We start from the raw sequence: 24425 nt of genomic DNA on the forward strand, positions 1-24425 counted from the left end.
CATTCCTGTCTGCTTGGAGAAAAGTCAGGCAGCTCTACTTTCCACTCAAAGTCTCAGGAGTCTTTGCTACTTTCATCTTTGAGTGTTCACACACTTGTTTTAATGTGCTTTATGGAAATGGTGAAACTCAGCAAGTACAGTTGCTGTAGAAAAACATCTGCACTAACTATTCACACACATTTACATCTTTAAATAGACTTTTAGGTCTTGCAGCCCGGTTTCCAGCAAAGTTTTTCAGCTGTAAGAGCTGCAGCTCTCCTAGAGTCAACTAGTGTGAGGTTATTAGTTCCAAAAATTAAAATTTAACATGGACATGCTAAGTGCTTCACACTGAAAAGCAGAATGTTTGCCATAACAAAAAAGACATTCCCCAGTAAGTAGCACTTAGTGAGTGTGAAAGGGGAAAAAAGTAATGTTGTTTGAGAAAATACAATGGAAAGAAATCTTCCCGCATTTCTTCTTTTCTTAAAAAGAAGGAACTTGTGATCACTGAAATTTACATCAGCAATGTTCATGGCCCTGGGAGAACCTAGAGGTTTACAGGAACATTGACAGGGAATGTCCTCAGGATCTTGTTCAAGAGCTCAGTTATTCTTTGGAGACTTTTGGCAAAAGAAGCCTTAGGAGAGTTTGATATCCTCCCAGCATGTACAGTCTACTTAACCCAATGGGATTTTAGTGAGTGAATCCCTTGTATTTCATTTAGAGAATAGACCCATTGATTGTGCTGGTAAAATGAGATATTTGACTTAATTAATAAAAAAATCACAAGATACAAAATTCAGCCTTTCAAGGACTATTTATTTATTTATATAGGATATACCTTTCTTGCCCTGTCCCACCCTTTTCTCCAGTGCCATTTCCTGCTTTACAAAATCATATTGGTGCATCAAGTTATTTTATAATTAATTCATAAATATTCTATAGGAGGTTTTTAAAGATATTTTAGTTGCAAGATATATCAACTCTTGCAACTTAGCCTACCTCCTCCAACACTTGCACAGGCAGAAGCTCTAAGGATTTAGAACTAGAAGGAACTTTATAGTTCATCAAGGGAACTGAAAACAGAAATGGGATCAGAATCTGGGATCAGAAGAATCTGAATTCAAATCCCAACTCTAGTCTAGTGTTGAGTAGATGAGATTAGATAAACCACTTAAACACTTTGTGCCTCAGGTTTTTTTTATTTTGTTTTTATGTAAACTGTAAAAATGAGAGGGTTGTGCAAGATTAGCTCTAAATCCCATTCAAGTTCCCAATCTGATCTAACTCTTTGTTTTTATAGATGAAGAAAGAGAGCATCAGATAATTGAAATTATTTCCCAACATCACACAAGTGGTAAAGAGCAGAGAGAGGATATGAATGCAGGTCTTTTGAATCTAAATTTAATTCTTTTTCTATTATGTTACACTAGGTAAAAGACAAGGGAAAATTCAAACCTTAGGAGAGGTAGAGACATGGGATAGAAGGACCCCTTATCCTTTACAGTCAGGATCTTAGACTGGCTAACCATCAGGCTCCCTTGTCATGCGGTTGAGATTTATAAGCATAAGAAAATAGTTATGTAATAGGTAAAGGCAGGTCTAGGCCACAAATGAGAAAATGATTTAAGCATTGTGCTGGTGATTGTGCACTATTTATAACCGCCCATCGCTATACATTCCCTTACACATTTATGTAATAATATATCATGCCTGCACAGGATGTGCAGTTGTATAATAAATTCACTTATTAAATTTGTAGACCCAGTAGCAATGGCATATCTTTCTAGCTCAGTTGCATGACAAATTCTGATTCACTGTTTTCTCTGAATGTACAAAGGAGATGTATTTGAAAAATATTTTTAAGGGAAATGGCAGGATTTAAGTCTAACAGACAAACCCGAAAGTTGGTAGATTTACACCCCGGGTGTTCCACAAATTCACAGTAGCTAGCAATGTCAACTTAGGAAAAGGAGAAAAAAATTTGCATTTGTGTTAGTTGATAACAGTTTTTAGTGGCATGTCATTTTTTATGGGAATAAGATCAACTACTAGTATCACCATTCATTTTTTAAAATTCTTTCTCATTTTTACTGTTTGCTAAATGCTGAGTGATCATGTGTGTCCTGAGCTTGCAAACATGCACTACCTGCACGTGTAACTCCAGTGGTAGTGATTAGATCCAATTCTATGTTAGTTATATGTTGGATAATGGAGTCATAAGAGAAAGGATGCAAAATCATGCGATTTTTCAACTTGTATTGAAAAGCATTGTTGCGGTGGGCAGGAATCCAAGAGTGGTGTTTGGTTGTTTTCTCAGAGTTCGATGGTTGCCATCTGGCATTGATAGTGAGATGGTGTTGTCATCAGTTTCTAGATGCAGGAAAGGAATAGATCCTCATCTGTTTCCTGTGGATAAGCAAGAGGTTGATAATCCAGTAAAAATCTTGTTACCTTAAAGAAAGCAGACTTGGAATTTGTTTATATAATAGCAGCCAGCTCTTACTTTCATGTGAGTATTGTAACTTGTTAGTGAACTGGACTTTTTATTTTTTTAATTAATTAATTAATTTTCCTTGTTCTTTATTTTGTTCAGCCTACTTTTGTAAAGAAACAATTTTGATAAAGGGTGAAGAACTTTTTTCGTTTTTATTGATTTGGAAAGGAAGTATTAGAAAAAATACAGGTTTTATGATTAATTTTGAAATGACCTTGAAATTCTCTGATTTGATAATAAGAAGGCAAGAGAAATAACAGTAAGTACATGAAATAATTTTATGGATAACTTGCTTAGCTGAGTAGCTGGCTTGCATTCTTGTTTGTCTTCTCTTTGTTGCTCATAAATCTTTCAGCGTTTACCATAATCATTTATCACTTTTCCTGTTTCCAGTTTTTACAAGTTGCTTTGTCTATGCTCACCTCCAAGTCCAGGTTCTGTTTAGCTAAGGAAGTTCAGGCTGCTGAAGCTTTTGCAAAAAGGAAGAAATGGTGGGCCACCTCTTGAACTTTAAGAACAAAATACATGATTAAAAAATCTGGCTCTGTTGAAAGTCTCTCATTTTCCTTTGATCCTGGTTGACTTAGTACATGTAATACCTTGCATTACCCTTCTAACATTTAATAATCTGCTTGTTGGCTTGTGCTATCCCCAATTTCTAGTTATTGGAGAAATACTAGTTGTCTTTCATTACCCAGGAAATAATTATTATTGTGTTTTCTGTCTGCCTTTGTGTGCTTATTTTTTAATATTTTTTTGCTGGAAGCAATAAGGCCTGTATCAATAATAACCCTCATGAAAGATTTTGGTCTTCAGAACTATCTTTTTATATAAAAACAAGCAAAATGCAGAGGGAATTTTTTATTAAATATTAGACATCTGGGTTGACTGTATTAATTTTAAATCATTCTTATAATATTTCCTCTTTTCATTTGGTTCTTCAGATGCTCACATAATATGCAAATCATTTTACAATGAATACAAAAGAAACATTAAATATATTAAAATCTGTGTTTTAATAAAGTTGTCAATGTATAAAATATATCCTGCAACTAAGGAAGAATGATAAAAAGTAATAAAAGGGTAATTTAGACATAGAAATGTTTAATAACTTTTCATATTTTACAATCTGATAAAAGTCATTGTAGAATGAAAAGCTTTGGACTCATGTTTTAAAAACTCCCTTTTTGAGCTGTACCTGCTCTGTCCTTGCTGAGTGGTTCTAAATGTTATAGCTCATACATACACATTGTGATGATAAAATGATCTTTCTTCTATTGAAATCCCAACATATAAAATATATTGGTACATTTTTTCTTGTTCCAGATGGAGTGGATGTTGAAGATGATCCTACCTGTTCTTGGCCAGCATCCTCACCTTCCAGCAAGGACCAGACTTCCCCCAGCCATGGAGAAGGTTGTGATTTTGGAGAAGAAGAAGGTGGCCCAGGACTACCCTATCCATGCCAGTTTTGTGACAAGTCCTTTAGTCGCCTCAGCTACTTAAAACACCATGAGCAGAGTCATAGTGACAAGCTGCCCTTTAAGTGTACCTATTGTAGTAGACTGTTTAAACATAAGCGGAGTAGAGACCGCCATATAAAACTCCACACAGGAGATAAAAAGTACCATTGTAGTGAGTGTGATGCGGCGTTCTCTAGAAGTGATCATCTGAAAATTCACTTAAAGACTCACACGTCCAACAAGCCATATAAGTGTGCCATTTGTCGACGTGGGTTCCTCTCCTCCAGTTCACTACACGGTCACATGCAGGTTCACGAGAGGAACAAAGATGGCTCCCAGCCAGGTTCTAGGATGGAGGACTGGAAAATGAAGGACACGCAAAAATGTAGTCAGTGTGAGGAAGGCTTTGACTTTCCTGAGGACCTCCAGAAACACATTGCAGAGTGCCACCCCGAGTGTTCCCCAAATGAAGATAGGGCTGCCCTCCAGTGTGTTTACTGCCACGAGCTTTTTGTAGAGGAGACCTCACTTCTGAACCACATGGAACAGGTGCACAGTGGTGAGAAAAAAAATTCCTGCAGTATTTGCTCGGAGAGCTTTCATACAGTTGAAGAACTGTATAGTCACATGGATAGTCACCAGCAACCTGAGTCGTGTAACCACAGCAATAGCCCTTCTTTGGTCACTGTTGGGTACACTTCGGTGTCTAGCACCACCCCAGATTCTAACCTCTCAGTGGACAGTTCTACAATGGTAGAAGCAGCCCCACCCCTCCCAAAAAGCCGTGGGAGGAAGCGTGCTGCTCAACAAGCTTCTGACATTACTGGACCTTCCAGTAAACAAGCAAAAGTTACCTACAGCTGCATCTACTGCAATAAACAGTTATTTTCAAGTCTTGCAGTACTGCAGATTCACCTAAAAACTATGCATTTAGATAAACCTGAGCAGGCTCATATTTGTCAGTATTGCTTAGAAGTGTTACCCTCACTCTACAACCTGAATGAACATCTTAAACAAGTCCATGAAGCTCAGGACCCAGCTCTGATTGTTTCAGCCATGCCTGCCATGGTTTACCAGTGCAACTTCTGTTCTGAAGTTTTTAATGACCTCAATACTCTCCAGGAACATATTCGATGTTCTCATGGATTTGCAAATCCTGCTGCTAAGGATAGTAATGCATTCTTTTGTCCTCATTGCTATATGGGGTTTCTTACTGATTCTTCCTTAGAAGAGCACATAAGACAGGTCCATTGTGACCTTAGCAGTTCCCGTTTTGGTTCCCCGGTGCTTGGAACACCAAAAGATCCTGTTGTGGAAGTGTATTCTTGTTCCTACTGTACAAATTCTCCAATATTTAACAGTGTTCTCAAATTGAACAAGCATATTAAAGAAAACCATAAGAACATTCCTTTGGCACTGAATTATATTCACAATGGAAAGAAATCTAGAGCCCTGAGCCCTCTCTCTCCTGTGACGATAGAGCAGACATCTTTAAAGATGATGCAGGCAGTTGGTGGGGCTCCACAGCGTCCAACAGGGGAATACATTTGTAATCAGTGTGGGGCAAAATATACTTCCCTGGACAGTTTTCAGACTCATTTAAAAACTCATCTCGACACTGTGTTGCCCAAACTGACTTGTCCACAGTGTAACAAAGAGTTTCCAAATCAGGAATCTCTGCTGAAGCACGTCACCATTCATTTCATGATCACCTCAACGTATTATATCTGTGAAAGCTGCGACAAGCAGTTTACATCTGTGGATGACCTCCAGAAGCACCTCCTGGACATGCACACCTTTGTCTTCTTCCGTTGCACCCTCTGCCAAGAGGTCTTTGACTCCAAAGTGTCTATTCAGCTTCACTTGGCTGTGAAACACAGCAATGAAAAAAAAGTCTACAGGTGTACCTCCTGCAACTGGGACTTCCGAAATGAGACTGACCTCCAACTCCATGTCAAACACAACCACCTGGAGAACCAAGGGAAGGTGCACAAGTGTATTTTCTGTGGTGAGTCTTTTGGGACTGAGGTGGAACTCCAGTGCCACATCACCACCCACAGCAAGAAGTACAACTGCAAGTTTTGCAGCAAAGCGTTCCATGCCATCATTTTGTTAGAGAAGCACTTGAGGGAAAAGCATTGTGTCTTTGAAACAAAAACTCCCAACTGTGGAACCAATGGAGCTTCTGAACAAGTGCAGAAAGAGGAGGTGGAGCTCCAGACTTTGCTGACCAACAGTCAGGAGTCCCACAATAGCCATGATGGGAGCGAAGAAGATGTGGACACATCTGAGCCCATGTATGGATGTGATATCTGTGGTGCTGCCTACACCATGGAGACTCTGCTGCAGAATCACCAGCTTCGAGACCATAATATTAGACCTGGAGAAAGTGCCATAGTGAAGAAAAAAGCAGAGCTTATTAAAGGGAATTACAAGTGCAATGTCTGCTCTCGAACATTCTTCTCGGAGAACGGCCTCCGTGAACATATGCAGACCCACTTGGGGCCAGTGAAACACTACATGTGCCCTATTTGTGGAGAACGGTTTCCTTCTCTTCTGACTCTTACTGAACACAAAGTTACACATAGTAAGAGCCTGGATACCGGAAACTGTCGAATTTGCAAGATGCCCCTCCAAAGTGAGGAGGAATTTTTAGAGCATTGCCAAATGCACCCCGATCTGAGAAATTCCTTGACTGGATTTCGTTGTGTTGTGTGTATGCAGACGGTGACCTCTACCTTGGAACTCAAAATCCATGGGACATTCCACATGCAAAAAACAGGGAATGGGTCAGCAGTACAAACCACAGGGCGTACTCAGCATCTCCAAAAACTGTACAAGTGTGCTTCTTGCCTGAAGGAATTCCGTTCAAAGCAAGACCTGGTGAAGCTTGATATCAATGGTCTACCATATGGCCTCTGTGCTGGCTGCGTGAACCTCAGTAAGAGTGGCAGCCCAAACATCAGCATCCCTTCCAGCAGTAGTAGACCAGGCTTGGGTCAGAACGAGAACTTGGGTTCCATGGAGAGTAAAAGCAAGGCAGGGGGACTGAAGACTCGTTGCTCTAGTTGCAATGTTAAATTTGAATCTGAAAGTGAACTTCAGAACCACATCCAGTCCATCCACAGAGAGCTTGTTCCAGATAGCAACAATACGCAGTTGAAAACACCCCAAGTATCGCCAATGCCCAGAATCAGTCCTTCCCAGTCGGATGAGGTAACTTTTCTTTTTATGTTTGCTGTTTAACCTCAAGAAACTATCTCCACTTTATCCTCACACTTTCTCCAACTTTATTGTCACTTGCCAAGAGAGGTTTAGATTGAAATGTGATCTAGTTTTTCCCCATAGCTGTTAGCTAGTAATTACTTGCATCTCAATAAGCAGCATTTTGGATTGAATGGTGCAAAATAGGACTAATTCCAGTCTCCCTAGGATATTGTCTTCTCTATGACTGAAGAGACCCGCATTCATGCCAGCACAACTGAGATCTGGAATCTTAGCACAGCTCCACTGTGAACTGAAATCCCCAGCTATGACTTGTGTGTATAGCAAATAGATAATGACATAAAAGTAAGATACCATGAGCCAACATGCTGGCTTAAAGAGTAAATTAAAAAGAATATATATTTGTGAATAACAAATTGGTTCAGGGTGGCTTTTTAATACCATGCTGTCAACACTCACTGTTCTCTTTTGTCTTCTGAGTAGAGATGAAAACATTGCCTCACAACACTATTTAAAGAAATCATTCATGAAATACCCCATGAACAACACCCTGACTAAAGTCACCTTCCAGGGCTTCAAATCTTTATTTGGGTTTAAAGTTCAAAATTAATTGTTTCTTCTTCCTTTGGGATGGTTTTCATATTCTCCCTCACTCCTCCAAAGATGAAGATAGAACAAATCCATTCTAAACAAGGCAGTTGTATAAATCATCAATCTTAGAAAATGAATTGAGTCCTTCTTTCCTTATAATTTCTTTATTGTTTTGATGCTGGTACTCAAACTCAGCTTTTCTTGTTCCCAATTTGCTCAAACTTTTAATGGGACAAATGAATGACATTGGGATAGTTATCTCCTTTCATTCCAGGGTCACTGAATTTTCCTTATCTGTTCTTTGCATTCACATCCTTTTGAGGGAACCTACAATACTTCACTGCAGATGACTAACTGGCAGCTGGTAGGGGATTTCTGAAAAGAAAATCATAGTGCCCATCTTCTTATATTTGTGGCAGGCAAATTCCTAAACCCTGAATTTACTTTCCTTTTCCTCTTCCATAAGATAGATGCCACAGAGATTATTAATATTTAGTATTATATTCAGTAATACTATTAGTAAGAGAAGAGACAGATTAGACTTATGATACCATTGCCATCAGGAACTTCTAGGAGGAAGCCTCTTATGATTTGAAGTCTTAGTTGCCTAGAGTATTAGACATGTGATTCAGTCTAGTGGGACCTGCAACACTTCAAAGTGCAGCCTGAACTAGATCAAAATGCAACTGGAAAATATTTGCCAAAATAAATAAAAATATAATAAAAATTGGTGATAGTAATATGTGATTTTCTAATATAACTTGTGACCTCAGGGATCATTTTGTATGGTTTAGTGGTCTCTATTTCTATTTGAGTTTGATGCCACAGACCTAGACCACTGAGTGACTTCCCCAATATATGTCAGAGTCACGACTTGAATTCCAGGACTTCTGGACTTTCTACAATACAACACTAACTCAATAATAGTAATATTAACAAGAAATAAATGATTTACTTCTGATTCCTTATGTCTGACTCCTTGTGACCCCATTTGGGATTTTCTTGGCAAAGATAGTAGAGCATTTCCTTCTTCATTTTATGGATGAGAAAAATGAGGCAAACAGGAATAGTGACTTGCCCAGGATCATATATCTAGTAAGTATCTGAGGCTGAATGTGAACCCAAGTCTTTCTCAATCTAGACCCAGCTTTCTATCCACTGCACCACCTGGTACAATAGTCCATTTAATATTAAACATAAAAGAACAAGAGTAGTAGGCCTGGGATAATTTCTATCTGAACTCTATCAACTATAATATGATAATAACAGCAGTATCTTTCCAAATAGTACAGATCATACTAAAAAAAAAATCTTTGATATTGCTTCATACTTTCTTTTGGGCCAGAAGCTTCTCTTGAAATAAAAATATTAATATTTGAAATTAGTTCAATGGCATTTTTAAAAGGAAAGGTTTTTATGAAGAACCACCCCCCCACACACACACACACACATCATTGTGATCATTAAATGGCCACTGAAAAACTGAAAGATTTTAGTTTAATTTTTGTATTAATGGATTTAATTTAAATATATACAGATTTTTTTAAACAAACACAATAAAAAACACAGTCAGCTTGTATTTTTTTTGCTTGTTTTTAACAAAAAAGATCCAGGAAAGAATCTCTGCTAATTCATTTCTTCTTGTCTTCTCTTCATGTTCACTGATCAGGTCACAGATGCCCCTTCATCATTTTGTCCTATCTTCTGTTATATTCTTTAAACTATTAGATTTATTAAGATTTGAAAGGCGAATATTTCAAAGAGGAAGGATGATTCTGCAAGTGCACCTCTAATGAGCTACTAAATGTTAGTGACAAGTGGATTTTAAATTATTAGCTGATACCCAAAAGGTTCCATTCTTTTTCATGGGACGAGTCAGGTTAGCTCTTAAAGATGTGCCTAATCTTGATTAAAAAATAGTAAACTTTTCTATAGCCTTCATTTACTTAGTGTCCCATATTTTAATATTAGTTAAACATATAACCTATTTTAATATTTTCCAATTAAAGAAAAGGAGCTCATAATAAACATAATGTCTAAGAAAATAGTTGCTTTAAAAATTACTCTTCTTAAATGAATCCTCTTAATTTACATTTGAAAGAATGTAAGCTTCTCAAGGGAAGAGACCATTTCATTTTTGCCTTGTGTCCCCTGTGTCTTACATACAGCATAAGCTTAAAATTGAATTTAAATTCTTGAATTAAGACATTTTAGGTATCAAGAAATTGTGCCTTTAATTACCTGGACTTCAGACAAATTTGAATTTCCAACAGATTTCTATTTGTTCGGTACCGTGTACTTTACTATGTAGTCAGAGGGTCTTAGGTTTTGAATTGGAATAGATCTTGGAGTTCTGAGCCAACCTCTTCATTTTATGTATGAAGAAATGGAAATTTAGAGACTTTTTCTTTAATAGAAGTTGTTAAATAATTTATTCAAAGTCAGTTGTAAATGTCAGAGTCAGGATTTAAACCCTGATCTTTTCAGTGATCATCTCACCTTATAATATTACCTTTGCTATATGTCATATCTCATGTCATTCTGATCTCATCATCACCATCACTGTCATGATCACATGAAACCATGATGGAATATTTAGTTTTTTCCTATCTGATTCTATGCTGGGTCCTATATACCTTAAACAGCACCTCTCTTCTGGGAGTTCTTAATGCAATATAGACAATATTGCTATGGATGTCATCCAGAAATATGGGAACTCTAACACAGCTGTGCAAGAAAAAGACAGGACAAAGTGGTAGCCTGATACATCCTTGTGAAGGTGCATTTAAATAAATCATCATTTCTACTATTTGCAGTAGTATAACATTTGTGTCTTTTCAGGTGGATAAAGTATAAATTGTGTATTAGATTACATGACACCTAGAAACTATCAAGAAAAAAATCTCAGAGAAGATTGGACTTTAAGAAGCCTTTGGTGATATGGGATATACCATATGTTAGTAAATAACATAGCCAAAAGAAATTTGATATTTGTTGTGTGTGACTTGGAACACTTATATAGGATCCTGATGCATTTGGAGACATAGGTGGCATTTTACTATTTTTTTCCTCTCAGTTGGTATCATGACTTTGAAAGAGAAAGGAGTACATGGGAATTAATAGATAGATAATGTCAAAAGGTTGGATTTATCTTTCAGGACCATAACTTAAATACCAGAATGTTATACTCCTAGAAATGGATGAATCACAGTACAAATTTTGGATGCAATTCTCCTACCAACTTCTCTCATCTTGTATTTCTTAGATAATGTTTTTATGTCACTTGTGGGGTGCAGATGTGGGGTGAAGAAGGGTGTATCACCATCCCTAACATATTAGAACCAGTGATTACCAGGAACTTTTCCATTACCCTTTGGGCTTCTTGTAACTCCAGTGCTTCCGAGGTTAGGAACTCCATAATATTACCTTACCAGGAGAATACCAATGTTGAATAGATGATCTTTTATGTAAGGGAAGAGTTTGAAATAATTTAAATCATTGTGTAATGTCTGAAAAGCAGTTTATCACATTCAATTCTGGATCCAGCACATTATCAATCTGTAGTGTCTTTTCAAGATATACTTATTGGTGGTCTGATTTGATTGACAGGCTTTCTAGTATCACATAATAGCTTGCGTATTGTGTATTTCATCCACTTCATACATACAGTATGAGTGATTAGACTTTTGTTTTCATTTATTTGAATTTTACTAAAAAAAATTGACTCAGTGAAATTAGCACAGTGTTATCTTTGAATGAAAGCATTTGAAAATCCTACAAATAATGATTTAACCTTTAGTTGTCAGTTAAATTTAAACAATCTTCCACGATAGTTCTGAATTCTCTTCACAAATATCTACTTCCCTTATAATTGTCATACTTGATTTCAGAAGAAATTTGAGAACAAAATTAATTCTATGCTTCCTTTTTTCATGTAAGCTAACAATTGGGTTCATATGTGAACAACAAAGATGCAACAGTTAGGACTTCTGACTATCTGCCATATATAGTATTTAATACACATTCATGATTATTGAGAACACTGACTAGTAGTGTTTTGGTCCATAAAGTATTCTATATGTCTTTCTATCAGTGTTGCCTAAGGATTGGTATAACCTCTTTCCAAAAAAGGCTAAAGACTGTGATTAAAAATGGTATTAGATTCTTTCTTCCTAAGACTATCTGAACTTTCATTTATTCCCTGTGGTAAGGCACATCAGTAGCAGTGGTCACAGGATCTAAGTTATTCAGAATGTACTCACACTGATAGTTAAAGAATACTAGAGATCCCCTAGCAATGGGTGAGACTTTCCTAAGATAACAGTAGATAGCAAATAGCAATAGAGCAAAATATAGTAGTAGTGGGACAGCAGCTAGAAGAGTAGATGATACATATTTGTTTGCTTTGCTAAGTTTTGTCTCATCAATGAATCAGTAAGTATTTAAGTTCTTCCTATAATCTAGACATTGTGTTAAACTCTGAATGTACAAAGAAATATAAAACAAAGCAAATTCAAAACCAAACCACAGTCCCCGCCCTTAAAGAACTCACATTCTAGCAGGGGCAGAAAACACACAAACCACTATATGCATATAAGGTATTTACAGAGTAGAAGGAAAGTAAGATACTAACATATCTAAAACCATTTTTCTTATAGATTTCTGTTAATAGAAGCAAATTATTATTCTTCTCCCCTTTGCCATCTTGAAATTTGCTTTCCTAAAATTCAATGTTAAAATTTGTTCAGATTTCATAAACACTAAGATCATTTTTCTCAAATGGTTCCTTCCTTTATTAAAAGGAATTTACAAAAATGAAAAATGGCATATAACCAAGTAACTATTAAAGTGTGACATAGACATATAGTATTATTTTAAAATTAAATAATTATTCTCAGGACAAGAAGAAAATTCTACTTTTTGGAATAAATGATATAACGTTAAAAGACTACAGAAAATTGACTTAATTTCTATTTTCCTTTTATCTTATCCATCATAAATTATTATCTGTAAAACTTAAATAGTAGAGCAGATTGTTTACTGGGAATTTGAAATTTAAAGCAACTAGAGAGAAAGAGTGGAAAAAGAACCTAGAAACTTTATTTGAACATGAATCTCTAAAACATTATGAATTAACCCAGGATACTTAAAATAAGATACATAAATGTAATAATAAAAAATACTATTGAAAAATCTTTGAGAAATAATGACATCAAAACCAGTAAACTTAAAAAATATAGAATGGATTTTTAAACAGAGTTAAACATATAATTTTAGGTCCTTGTGGGAGAAAATGCAATAATAATGATTATTAGCATTGGTTCATTTTATCATTCTAAAAATAAGATGTGCTAAACTTGCTCTATTTACTTTATTCTCAGGGTCACTAGATTTATCTTGTTAAGACCTTTAAGACATTTTGCCAAGAAGCCCTTGTATACAAAATGGGTACTAGATTAGAGTTAAATTAAGTGAATAAGGAGGTGTATTTTCAAATTCTTGGTAACTATAATTATATCAGCTTAGAGAAAACTCTTTAGCAGCATGCCATAGGGCTCTGTCATCAATCCTATTGCACAAATTGAAATCTGAAAGTGTGCTTGGCAAATTTGTGGTTAAAATAATTCTGGGAGGAATTATTTGTATACTGGATGTCAGAAACAGATTCAAGATTTCAGAAGTTAAGAAGAAGTTAAAGAACTTTGACAGAGACAATTTTACATCCCACATTTAAATGTAAAAAGTCCTTATGTAATTAAACTTAAAAGAACTTAAAATAGAATTCTATATTGTGATATAAGATTAGATTTCTTCCTTTTTCTTGCATACTGCTAAATGTACCTCACTAACTAGATCCTGCTACTTATTCCTATGTAAAGTTTCTAGTTACATCCTTTTTATCATAACTGTCTTAGGTTCATGCACCATTAAGTAATCTTCTCTTGGGACAAATTACCTTCTCCATTTTTATTTCCTTCAATCCATTCTGAATTCTAAGATACAGCTGTCTACCATTTGCCATTTTGATTACATCTTATCCAATATATTTGGGGACTTTAGGATTGGAGATTTCACAGAAGTAAAAGAGATACTCTAGTTCATGGCAGACTTGTGGTTGTTCAGTCATTTCAGTATTATCTGACTTTTCATATTCTCTTTGGGTTTTCTTATTAAAGATACTGGAGTGGTTTGCTATTTCCTTCTCCAGCTCATTTTAGAGATGAGGAACTGAAGTAAACAGAGCTAAGTTACTTGCCCAGGGTCACCTAACTAGTAAATAAGTGTCTGAGGTCAGATTTGAACTCATGTAGGTGATTCTTCTTGTTTCCCTGTCTAGCACTCTATCGACTGCCATCTAACTGCCTTCCTCATAGCAGACTAGGTCAAATCATAGAATTTAAGTAGGTCAACAATGAATGTGAAATATGCTGAACATATTTTTAAAATGTTTATATAGAAAAACTATCCTTTCTCAATAAATATATTATATGTTCACTCATTTCTTCTTACAGTAATTATATTTGTAATTTTCTCTACTTTAGGTTATGTGTTCCTAAGAAGATTATGGCTTCTTTAAAAGCAGGTTCTTATGTATAACCAAAACTATGAGCCAGTAGTGGTATGCTAAATAAAAACCATATATCTTTTGAGATATTAATAAATATTTGATATTTAATGATGAATTATAATAGTGCAGGTATAGGGAATAATATACATCATGCAAGAATTGTGGAGGTAAGATCAAGGTAGCAATGGGATAAATAATTGATGGAAGATACCCAAGAAGATTTCTTGTGAGAAAGTTACTTTTTAATCCTAAACTTCACTTAATCACTCTAGAATCTTAGATATAATTATCTTCCAACTGTCTTTAATTTTGGGTAGGCTTCACATTGTTGAGTCAAATTGTTAACAATTTTATTTTTAAATTCAGACCGGAGGGAAGCATGGTATGCAGTCAGAAGGAAGTTGATGAATATTCCTCTTTCAGACCACTTGCCCCTCTTTTTATAGTACAAGGAGGGACAGTGTTGTCAAATTGGCAGTTGGATTCTATATTAAGTTGGGCCACCATTGCCCATTCTTATTGCCTCCTTCCACCACAAGCAAGTCAATGTGATTTGGCCTCATTTGAAAAAATGGTAGATGATACCTTTGTTGTAGCATATATGGTTTGAACTGTTTTGCTATAATGGGGTTCCACACATATATTTCTGGGCAAGTCCTTTTTGTGACTAATACCAGATTTGTATAGTAATGCAGCCAACCTGGATTTGGATATGCTCTGTTTATATAGAAGTACACTTTTCTCTGTGGGCAGCAAATGATTCCTGTGAGAATCAAAACTAGGAACCTCTTTTCAATAATCCCATATTTTTAGTCAACTAAATTCTCCATCTTTGGGAAGACATATTAAGAAGGCAGGTATAGACAGATCAACTGAAGTATCTGACACTAAAGGACATATTGGGAGGGAAAGGATTACTAAATTGTATGACATGACGATGAACTGAATAATGGAAAGCAGGAACTCATTTTATTGTGAAGGAAAATATGAAGCCATCTAAATGCTCTGCAAGAGAGAAAATGTGAAGCCAAGGACTGATGAGAAAGAAATTTTTAAGTAATAGTAGGAGGGGAAGGAAATAATGCTGAAAACAGAGAGCTTCAAAAAATGGGTTGTATTAGTTCAACTAGAAAAGAGATGACAAGGACCTAGAGATGGGGTATTTGATTTTCAGGGATTGCAGATGGATTTGGATGCTGAGATAAAGAAAGTGAAGGCAAATCAATAGAGGAAGTAAAGGATCAGGGCATGTTTAGGATCACTATAATGTTCCATGTTGGAGATGATATGGTTATGATCCTCAACTGTAATTTGAAAATCATACAAGAAAAGAGAATTTAAGCAGTAGGAAATCTTTGTCTATTTTCTTTCCTATCTACCTTCAGCTTACTCAAAATGCTAGCTTGAGCTTGTATTTGATGTACATATGGCTTATTCTCTGAAATCTTTATTTGATTTGTAACATGATGTTAAACAATGTATTAGAAAATGAGACTATTGATTCCAGAGATAGAAAAAGCTCACTGTGTTATGAAGTAGAAACATTCAGTGAGCTTGCTTTTCTCCTTTGCATGGAAGTTAGCAACTTGTCTTCTGAGCACAAAGGAATTAAAATCTCCCTCTGCCCAACTTCAGTATTTCCTGCCTGAGTCTGATTCTGTGAAAATCATTCTTCTGAAGCCAATAGCAAGAAACTTCTTAATACTTTTTTTCAGAAGAAATAGCAGCCATAGTGGAATATCTGGTCTTTGGTATCTAAGGACCATAAAAAACTCTCACCCTTTGAGACTATATTTCAAAGTTGTTCATAAGCCAAATTATGTCCTTGTATAGATTGATACTCTACACGTGCTATTGGGAGAGAAATTCACACCATCCATTCCTTAGTAAACTTATTTTTCTTCAGGGTTATATGATACATAATCAAGTTTTTAAAAATTTCTCTCTCCATTTTTAGCTTTAACTGTGGTGCTTGCTTTATCTTTTCTTCAATTGTTTACAATCTTTTTTGACTCTTATGACCCTATTTGGGGTTTTCTTGGTAGAGATACTGTAGTGGTTTGTCATTTTCTTCTCTAGTTCATTTTACAAATGAAGACAATTGAGGCATACAAGGTTAAGTAACATGGTAGTAAGTTTCTGAGGCCAACTTTGAACTCAGATAAGTCTTCCTGACTTCAGACCCAGAATTCTATGTATTGCACTTCCTAGTTGCTCCATCTATCTAGATAACTTTGTATGGGTGAAGCACTTTTAACTAGGGAATAAATCAGTGGAAATGATAATTTCCTCTTACAAGAGAAAATGACTAGGAAGAGCAACAGAAACAATATTCCCTAGTCTCACATGTCTAATGCTAATATGGAAAGTGTGAATAATAAACAAGAAATTTGACATCTTAACATTAGGAGATAATGTGAGCTCACATATGTCACTAACTTGGGTGGAGGGGTTGTACTTGGGAATATAGGATAGCAAAATAGAAAGATTTAGTTTGTTACAAAGCAAAATGAAAAGATGAGGCAATGGGAGAGCAAAATATAAAGAGTTTATACTATTTAGAAATCAGAGTAGGAAACCTAGTAGAAAACACATGGTAGAGAAAGAACAGAAGAGGAAAACAGAAATAATATTATTGTGGGAGTATACAGTAGATCACCTTGACAAATGATAGAAATGAATGATAAATTCCTGAAACAAATCACACAAGAGGCACGAGTCCAGGATATATTTACAGTGGGGGTTTCACCTTTCAGGACAGGTGCTGGTGCTGGTAAAAGTAGAAAAATAATTAACTTTTTTTCTTTGCTTTGATGATAATTTTATCATTCTAATGGTAGAAGAAGCTTTATCAGATTTTGTCCAGCAAAGAATGGCAGTGATAGGAATGTTGGGAGAAAGTGACTTGGTTGCTTCCTATTTTGTGACACAACAAGAAATGAATACTGAGAATAATCTGATATGACTCTGAACTTTAAGTGTCAAAAAGTTAAATGAAAAGATATCTATATTTCATTTTATTTTTATTTATATTTCATTATAGTGCCTATAAACTAAGGTACTAAAAAGTTAACACAAAGGTTTGGAACATCTTAAGACCAAAATCCTGACCAATGCAATTGAGAATGACACATATGATGAAAAGCAGGGGGAAGTGTTTAAAGAGAATGATTTGGTTACACAGGAGGCATTGTAGTCAAATCAGATTTTAAAAGAAAAAAATCTTTTAAAAGATGAAAGCATGGTCATGCAACCAAGGATGAATGCAAGAGAGCATTTTATTTAATAATTTTTTATTGGAATAGTGGTGGGCTGTATAAAATTCTAAAACAAAGAACAAACACAAAACAAAAAACAAAAACCTGAGGCTTAAGTAAGTGCTAAATACTTAAAAAATTTTTTGAGTATCAAGCACTTATTTCCACCCCCCCCCCCTTCTACCTCCCCACTCCACTGGAAAAAGAACACACACAAAAAAACAAAAAACATAAAGGAAAACTTTTTAATCAAATAAGCCTAGTCAAGCAAAACAAATTTTCTCAATTATCAGGTCTAAAAATGCATCTCAGTTTGCAGATTAGTCACACACCTCTCTGCTAGGTAGCATTCTTCAAAACTGATCCTGTGAACAAAAATATTTTCTAAAGTTATTTAAGGAGCAAGAAAAAAAGAAGGGGGAAATTTCCAGCTTGAGGTGAAGAAGACTATCTTAAAGAAGGACCAAAGTAAAGAACTATTATTTGACTCTTTTTCCTTAATAGGGACACAGTAAGCATAATGCATAATTTCAAATATCAGCTTCAAAATTATTTCATGGTAATAGAAAAGTCCCTTAACCTTTTAGATTCTCTCTCAACTAACTAAATCTGTAATTTATAAGTGGGTTATGATCAGTGTTTGTAGATGGAATCCTCAAATCGAATAGTCTAAAAGTTATTAGATAAGCAGAAACTGCTTCCATTTTGCCTTAATACTTAAGGTATCATGTACAATGTCCTACACATAGTAGGCACTTAATTTTTTCTTGTTAACTTATCTTGGATTAGATTGGGTTGAAGGAAATCACAGGTCATTGATGTTTCTTTATAACAGATAATTCTCTTTCTGGGAAAATAATCTCTAGAACATAAAGGGATAGAATTGAAAGAATTAATAAGAAATTTAATCATAAGATAAGCAATACATTAATAAGAAGATATCAAGAACTTAGTAAATAGGTATGTGGAAGAAATGTAGCCCACCCATAACATAAGACATAGAACATAAATATGATAACGCTAAGAAAATATTGACCAACAATATATGGCCAACTGCCATTGATTATGATTTCTGGGCTGGGATAAGTATCTGAGGCAGTGATATTACTTCATTTTCAGTGGTGAATATTTGTGTCATTGCTTTAGGAGAGAAAGAGCATATGTGAACAGAAATGTCTCAGGGACATCAGATTGGAACTAGGACAAAGAATCAGGATAGTTTCAGTGGTCAGGCTGTCCTGTAGTCAGTTCAGTAGTCAGTTCCATAGTCCTTCCTGACCTTAAGTGATTGAATGAATCTTTCCATGGTTATTCCTATGAGATTTGAATTGGAAAGTGCAAATTCTGTCTTTGTGTCTTCTGGGAATGCTGGGGTCTCTAGAGAGAGCTTGCTGTCCTTAGATTTGTAGGTTGTGGAAATGATCTGAGCCTATGATGCTATCTGAGCCCAAGGTTTGTTGAGTAGTGCATATAAGATTTTTCTTCTTTCAAAAAAAAAAAACATGGCAACAGAAAGCAAATAGAGAGTACCTGGTTGCATTAAATGAACTTGTCATTTGTCCCAGATGAACTAGAATATTAGATAATTTGTAGTTATTACTGAACAATAGAAATCTTAGAATAATTATGAATAGCATGGAAGGTACCCACCAAATAACAATGGGAAAATGCTTCAGTATTTTAAAGGGGAAAGTTCCACAAATTATAGAACAAAGATCTTATTGATAGCCTGTAAAATTAATTTAATTTAAATGCATTATTAATTTAATTTCTTATTTATTTTTCTTATTTATTTATTTTAAAATATTTTCCCCAATTATCAGTGGATTATTAAATGATGGTTTTATGCATATATATATATAAAGGAAGCAGCAATTGCTGAAAACTAAAATGTGTTCATTAAAAAAAGCAAGCTATGATTTAATATTTTTTCCTTTATTTTTGACAGTTATTAGACAAGGTCAGAAAAACACCATATACATGTTATACATGAATTTTCTAAAGAATTTGACAGAAACCCTCATGATAACCTTGAGGACAAGATGTAGTGATATGGCCTGACTAATAGTAAATTTAGGCAGATTTAGAGCTCACTGAACACTTGGAGCCAACATGGAGTTGATTATTGATGATGTGGTGAGGTTGGTATTAAACTCAAGGGAAATGATGTTATATGTTGCAGGATGCTGCAGGCCTTATCCTTGGTCCTGTTTGGTTGAATGTTTTCATCACTGACTTAGAAGAAGCTAAATTTATGATTAAGAAACTCATGTTGAAGTTAGAATTGGTGACTGATATGTTGGAATGATAAAATTAAGAATCAAACATATTGCTAATAGAGTAGAATGATGAATGGAATTTTAAAATAGAAACATAAAGGGGCTATAAATTTTAACTGCAGTGACTAAGGTTAAGAAAGACATTTGCTTAAATATGAAATGGGGGTAATGGGGGTAATGAGTATTTATCACTGCATGTGAAGAAGCCTGGAGGTTAGAGACTCCAAGTATGAGTTAACAGTGACATGATAACCAAAAATATGCTATTATTATAACAGGCCATATTAAGAGATAATGTTCAGTATGAAGGAGTGTCTTCTTCACTGACCAATTCAACTTAAACAAGTAATTTTGATCAATGGCTTCATCAATTGGTTGGGGATATTTATTATACACACACACACACACACACACACACACACACACACACACACACACGAAATGTGCCAGGTACTACATTATGTGCTAAACATCCTCTGGAAATTTATATTGTCTCTTTTTGCTGCATAGACCACTGTGGTACAGACTGGATGTGATATAAATTGAGTGAACATATGATCCTTTACTGTGATTATCTTACAATCTAAAAGGGATTGAAATACAATCACAGATAAATATCATCAGGAAGGAAGAAAAAAATTTACATGATAATTTAATAATTATTTAAAAGGAAGGGCAAGTTGTACATAATAGATTTGCAGTTCTATGTGCAATCATCTTTTTAGTATACCATGCTTTAGAAATGTTTATTTTATTCCATAAATTAAAGATAAATAAAATGTGTTTATTGAGGTCATATTGTTATTGTTCACTTGTGTCTGACTCTTCATGACCCTATTTGGGGTTTTCTTTACAAAGATACTACATTGGTTTCTTTCTCCAGATGAGGAAACTGAGGTATACAACATTAAATGACTTGCCCAGGGTCACACAGAATATAAGTATCTGAGGCCAAATTTGACCTCAGATCTTCTTGATCGCAGTCCCAGTGCTCTATTCATTATGCTACCTAGCTGTCTAATTAAAGATATAAAAGAGATGCAAACAAGACACTAGGCATTATTGTATCCCATTCTGAGAGATATCAATAAGCTGAAATAGATTTAGGACAGGGATTCTTAACCTATGGTTCAAGAATTTGTGTTTATTTTTATTATTTTTATAATCAAGGAAAAATCATTTATTTGGGAGGTTTTTTGTTTCAGCTTTTTCTCTTGAATTTTTAACAAGTTTGAAGTGAAGGGAATAAAGCATCAGGTAACTGGGGTGTTCTAGAAAAAATTCTAAATGAGAAACAGAGAACTCCCTGAATTTAAATAATTTAAATAAACTGAATTTAATATGATGCTTTATAATATCATCTAAATTATTTTATGTATTTAAATACATTCTGAGAAGTGATCTATAGACTTAAGGCATCCATGACAATAAAATACTTAAGAAACCTTGATTTAGGGAATCTTCTAGATTTTCTAAGATTCAATTTAGCCAGAAATATTTTACAAAGAGAAGGCTTAATATGGACATGATCACTGTCTTAAAATGTGTTAATGGTAAAAGAGAGGATTACATTTGTGCTTGATTCCAGAGGGTTAAAGTTTTCTTATAGAAAATTAGAAAGGAAGCTTTTTTTTTTCCCTCCCTCTAAATATTGGAAATAATTTGCTATTCATTAATGTTTTCCCAAAATGGAATCAATGCCTCAGAAAACATAATAGAGAGTTTTCCATTAGTAAAAGCCTTCAATTAAAAGCTAAATGAGACCTGTCAAGATATTATAGTGGATATTCATATCACCCATAGTTTCCACATGGAGGAGTGGTCTAAATTATCTCCACATTTCCTTCTGTGAAGGGATTAAAATTCAGCTATCCTAAAATGGTATTTAAACTCAAGGGCAATATCATCAGCATTTTTGTCATCATTATCATCACTTAAACTTTTGAAATTTAGAGAGACTGATAGTTTAATTCTAATTGAAAAATACTAAATATTCTCAATGAAAATTATCAATCAGAAGCATTATGAAGGAGTTATTTCTTAATAGAGATTTGCTTTGTGGGTTTATACTCTCTCTGATAATTAGAACTGGTTGGCATCTGAAAGATCATCCAGTTCGGTGTTCTGAAAGAAAAATAGAAGCATTGCTGGGGGGGGGGGGGATGTTGAAGAATTTCCATTTTTTCCATTGCTTTGAATGCTAGAAGATTAACAGAAAAATGCAATCAATATAGATGTTGAAAAAATGTCTTTCTTTTAATACTTGGAGACTGTGAGGTCCAGTGGATAGATTCAGACTAGAGTTCACATAGTAAAAATTTTTCTTCATGTATGTTTATTCAACTGTAAAATAACTGATCATGCTACTGTACTACTTCAGGGATGTTTTAGGATGCTCTCTTATAAGTGGTGCCTCATATTTTGAAATAAATGTAAAAATTGCAAGAAATAAAAAAAATTACTGAGAAAGGTTGTGTCTGGGTCCCTTCTTTCTCAAGTTCTTTAAATATGAATCAGCTATTCATTTGCCTGTTCAATTATAGCCCTTTATGTACCTCATGATGACATTTCCTTCACCTTCAAGTCCTCAAGAGAATATGATCATTTTTCATTATGTCTGATAGAAAATCTTCAAAGGGACCAAAATGTATAGATATGCAGTAATTGTTAAATAAATGGTTGCATATGCATTTGTAGCACAAAAATTTCAAGATGGTTTATTGACAGGCATTGTAAAATGAATTAGAATCACTAGAAAGATTTTCTGGTAATTTCAAAATCAAGCATAACCTTGAGAAGATGTCACCTTCTCATTAATCATCTTTGCTTTTAAAGGATATAGGTATCAGAAATTCTTGTCCCATGGAATTCATTTTGGAGACAAAAGTATGCATCACCAAATTCAGAACCCACTGAAGTTCTATGATTCTTTCTGTTTAGGGGTGAACTTTCCCTGACATTGTATTTCCCTAGAATGAAGCAGAGAAAATACTCTTAAGGCTTTTTAGTTGTCAAATTACTAATACCAAATTTTGATGAGTTAAATATGCATAAAGCAAAAATAGATGGATTAAACTTCCACTAAATATAAAAGCCTTAAAATTAAGCAGAAAAGTTGCATGACCAAATAAATTTGAAAGACCCAGGATGTTCCTCAAATAGAATTAGTTGCTTTGCCAAATTCAGTCTGCTTCCAGTTGTATTGTTCTTGTATATTTATTTGGCATCTCTAACCTATCAGAACAAGGAATTAGAAAAATCCTGAGTATAAATGCACAAATGTGGCATTTGAAAACTTGTGACCTGAAACTCGTTACTCAAGCTCAATCACCAATTTCAACTGCATTTCACCAAAGTACCTGGAGGAATTTTTCAACCACCCCCAAACCAGATTTTTGCTCCCCTTTTCCCACAAATTTTTTGTAGCCCCATCTCATATTCATAAAATTATAGGATTCAAAGCTGGAAGGAAACTTAGAGATCATCTAGTCTTATTTCCTCATTTTGTTAATGTAGAAAGCAAGATTAAATTATTTGTCTGTGATTGTACTGGCAGTTAAGGAACTGAACATTAGATCTTTTGACTCCAAATTCAGGTTTTTCTCTATATAGCACCATTTACTCTACATTGTTAGGTTTACCATGAGAAGCTACTCACCTAGGAAATTGTGTTGTCATTGTATGTAATGCTAAATTTTGGATTATGTATAAAATTTAGTGACACATCAAAATACTCAGTTTGGCATTCAGATATTTTCATAACCTAGCCCCTTCCCAACTTGCCAGTTTTCTTACACTTTATTCCTAAAAATGTTTTCCTTGATGTTTCATGAACAAGACATTCCTTCATCTCCCAAGTATTGCTTTTTCTCTTGCTCTCCCCGTTTCTAGAACTCTCTCCCTTCTCCATTTAGCTTATTGAACTTCCTGCTTTCCTTTAAGTTCCAACTAAAATCCTACCTTCAGGAAGCTTTCCCCAATCTCTCTTAATTCCAGTGCCTTCCTTCTGTTATTTCCTATTTATCCTCCATATAATTCGCTTTAGCTTCTCCATTAGAATATACAGTCCTTGAGGACAAGAACTTGAATAGTACCTGGCACCTAGTAAATGCCTAATGTTTATTGATTAATTGATTGACATCAAGAGAATTTCACACTATTGTACTCTGTTAGATTTCTGCCTGGGAAGAGCTGTTACTTAACCATCACCAAAATTGTGGAGGAGTCTATAGGAAATCTGTCTAAAAAGACAGGGGAAAGAAACAATATTAAAATACTTAGTTTGAACTAATCTTTTAAGATGTAGATTGCTAATTTGACCTACTTTCCATATGAATTAATGGAAGAAAAACTTTAATACACTTATTTGGTGCCCAGATCTATGTTAAGTTGCTGGACATATAAATGTGAAAATAGGGAGGGGGCACTGCCATTGAGGAACTTACTTTCTTTTCTTTTTTTAAGATTTTATTTATTTTTAGTTTTACAATTTTTCCTCTAATCTTACTTCCCTCCCCCCCCCCACCCCCCACAGAAGGCAATTTGTCTGTCTTTACATTGTTT

General features: G+C 34.8%; 1 protein-coding gene across 13 annotated transcripts in view; it reads left to right on the plus strand.

Moving 5' to 3' along the window:
• Positions 1–24425, plus strand: part of ZNF521 (zinc finger protein 521) — a 363098-nt gene that overhangs the window by 152769 nt on the left and 185904 nt on the right. For all 13 annotated transcript variants that reach the window (XM_074200375.1, XM_074200373.1, XM_074200381.1 and 10 more), the window contains one exon: positions 3806–7158. In XM_074200375.1, coding sequence (XP_074056476.1) covers positions 3806–7158 — 3353 coding nt within the window. The remainder of the gene's footprint in view (positions 1–3805; positions 7159–24425) is intronic.

This window comes from Macrotis lagotis, chromosome X (assembly GCF_037893015.1).
Source record: "Macrotis lagotis isolate mMagLag1 chromosome X, bilby.v1.9.chrom.fasta, whole genome shotgun sequence".
Taxonomy (NCBI): Eukaryota; Metazoa; Chordata; class Mammalia; order Peramelemorphia; family Peramelidae; genus Macrotis; species Macrotis lagotis.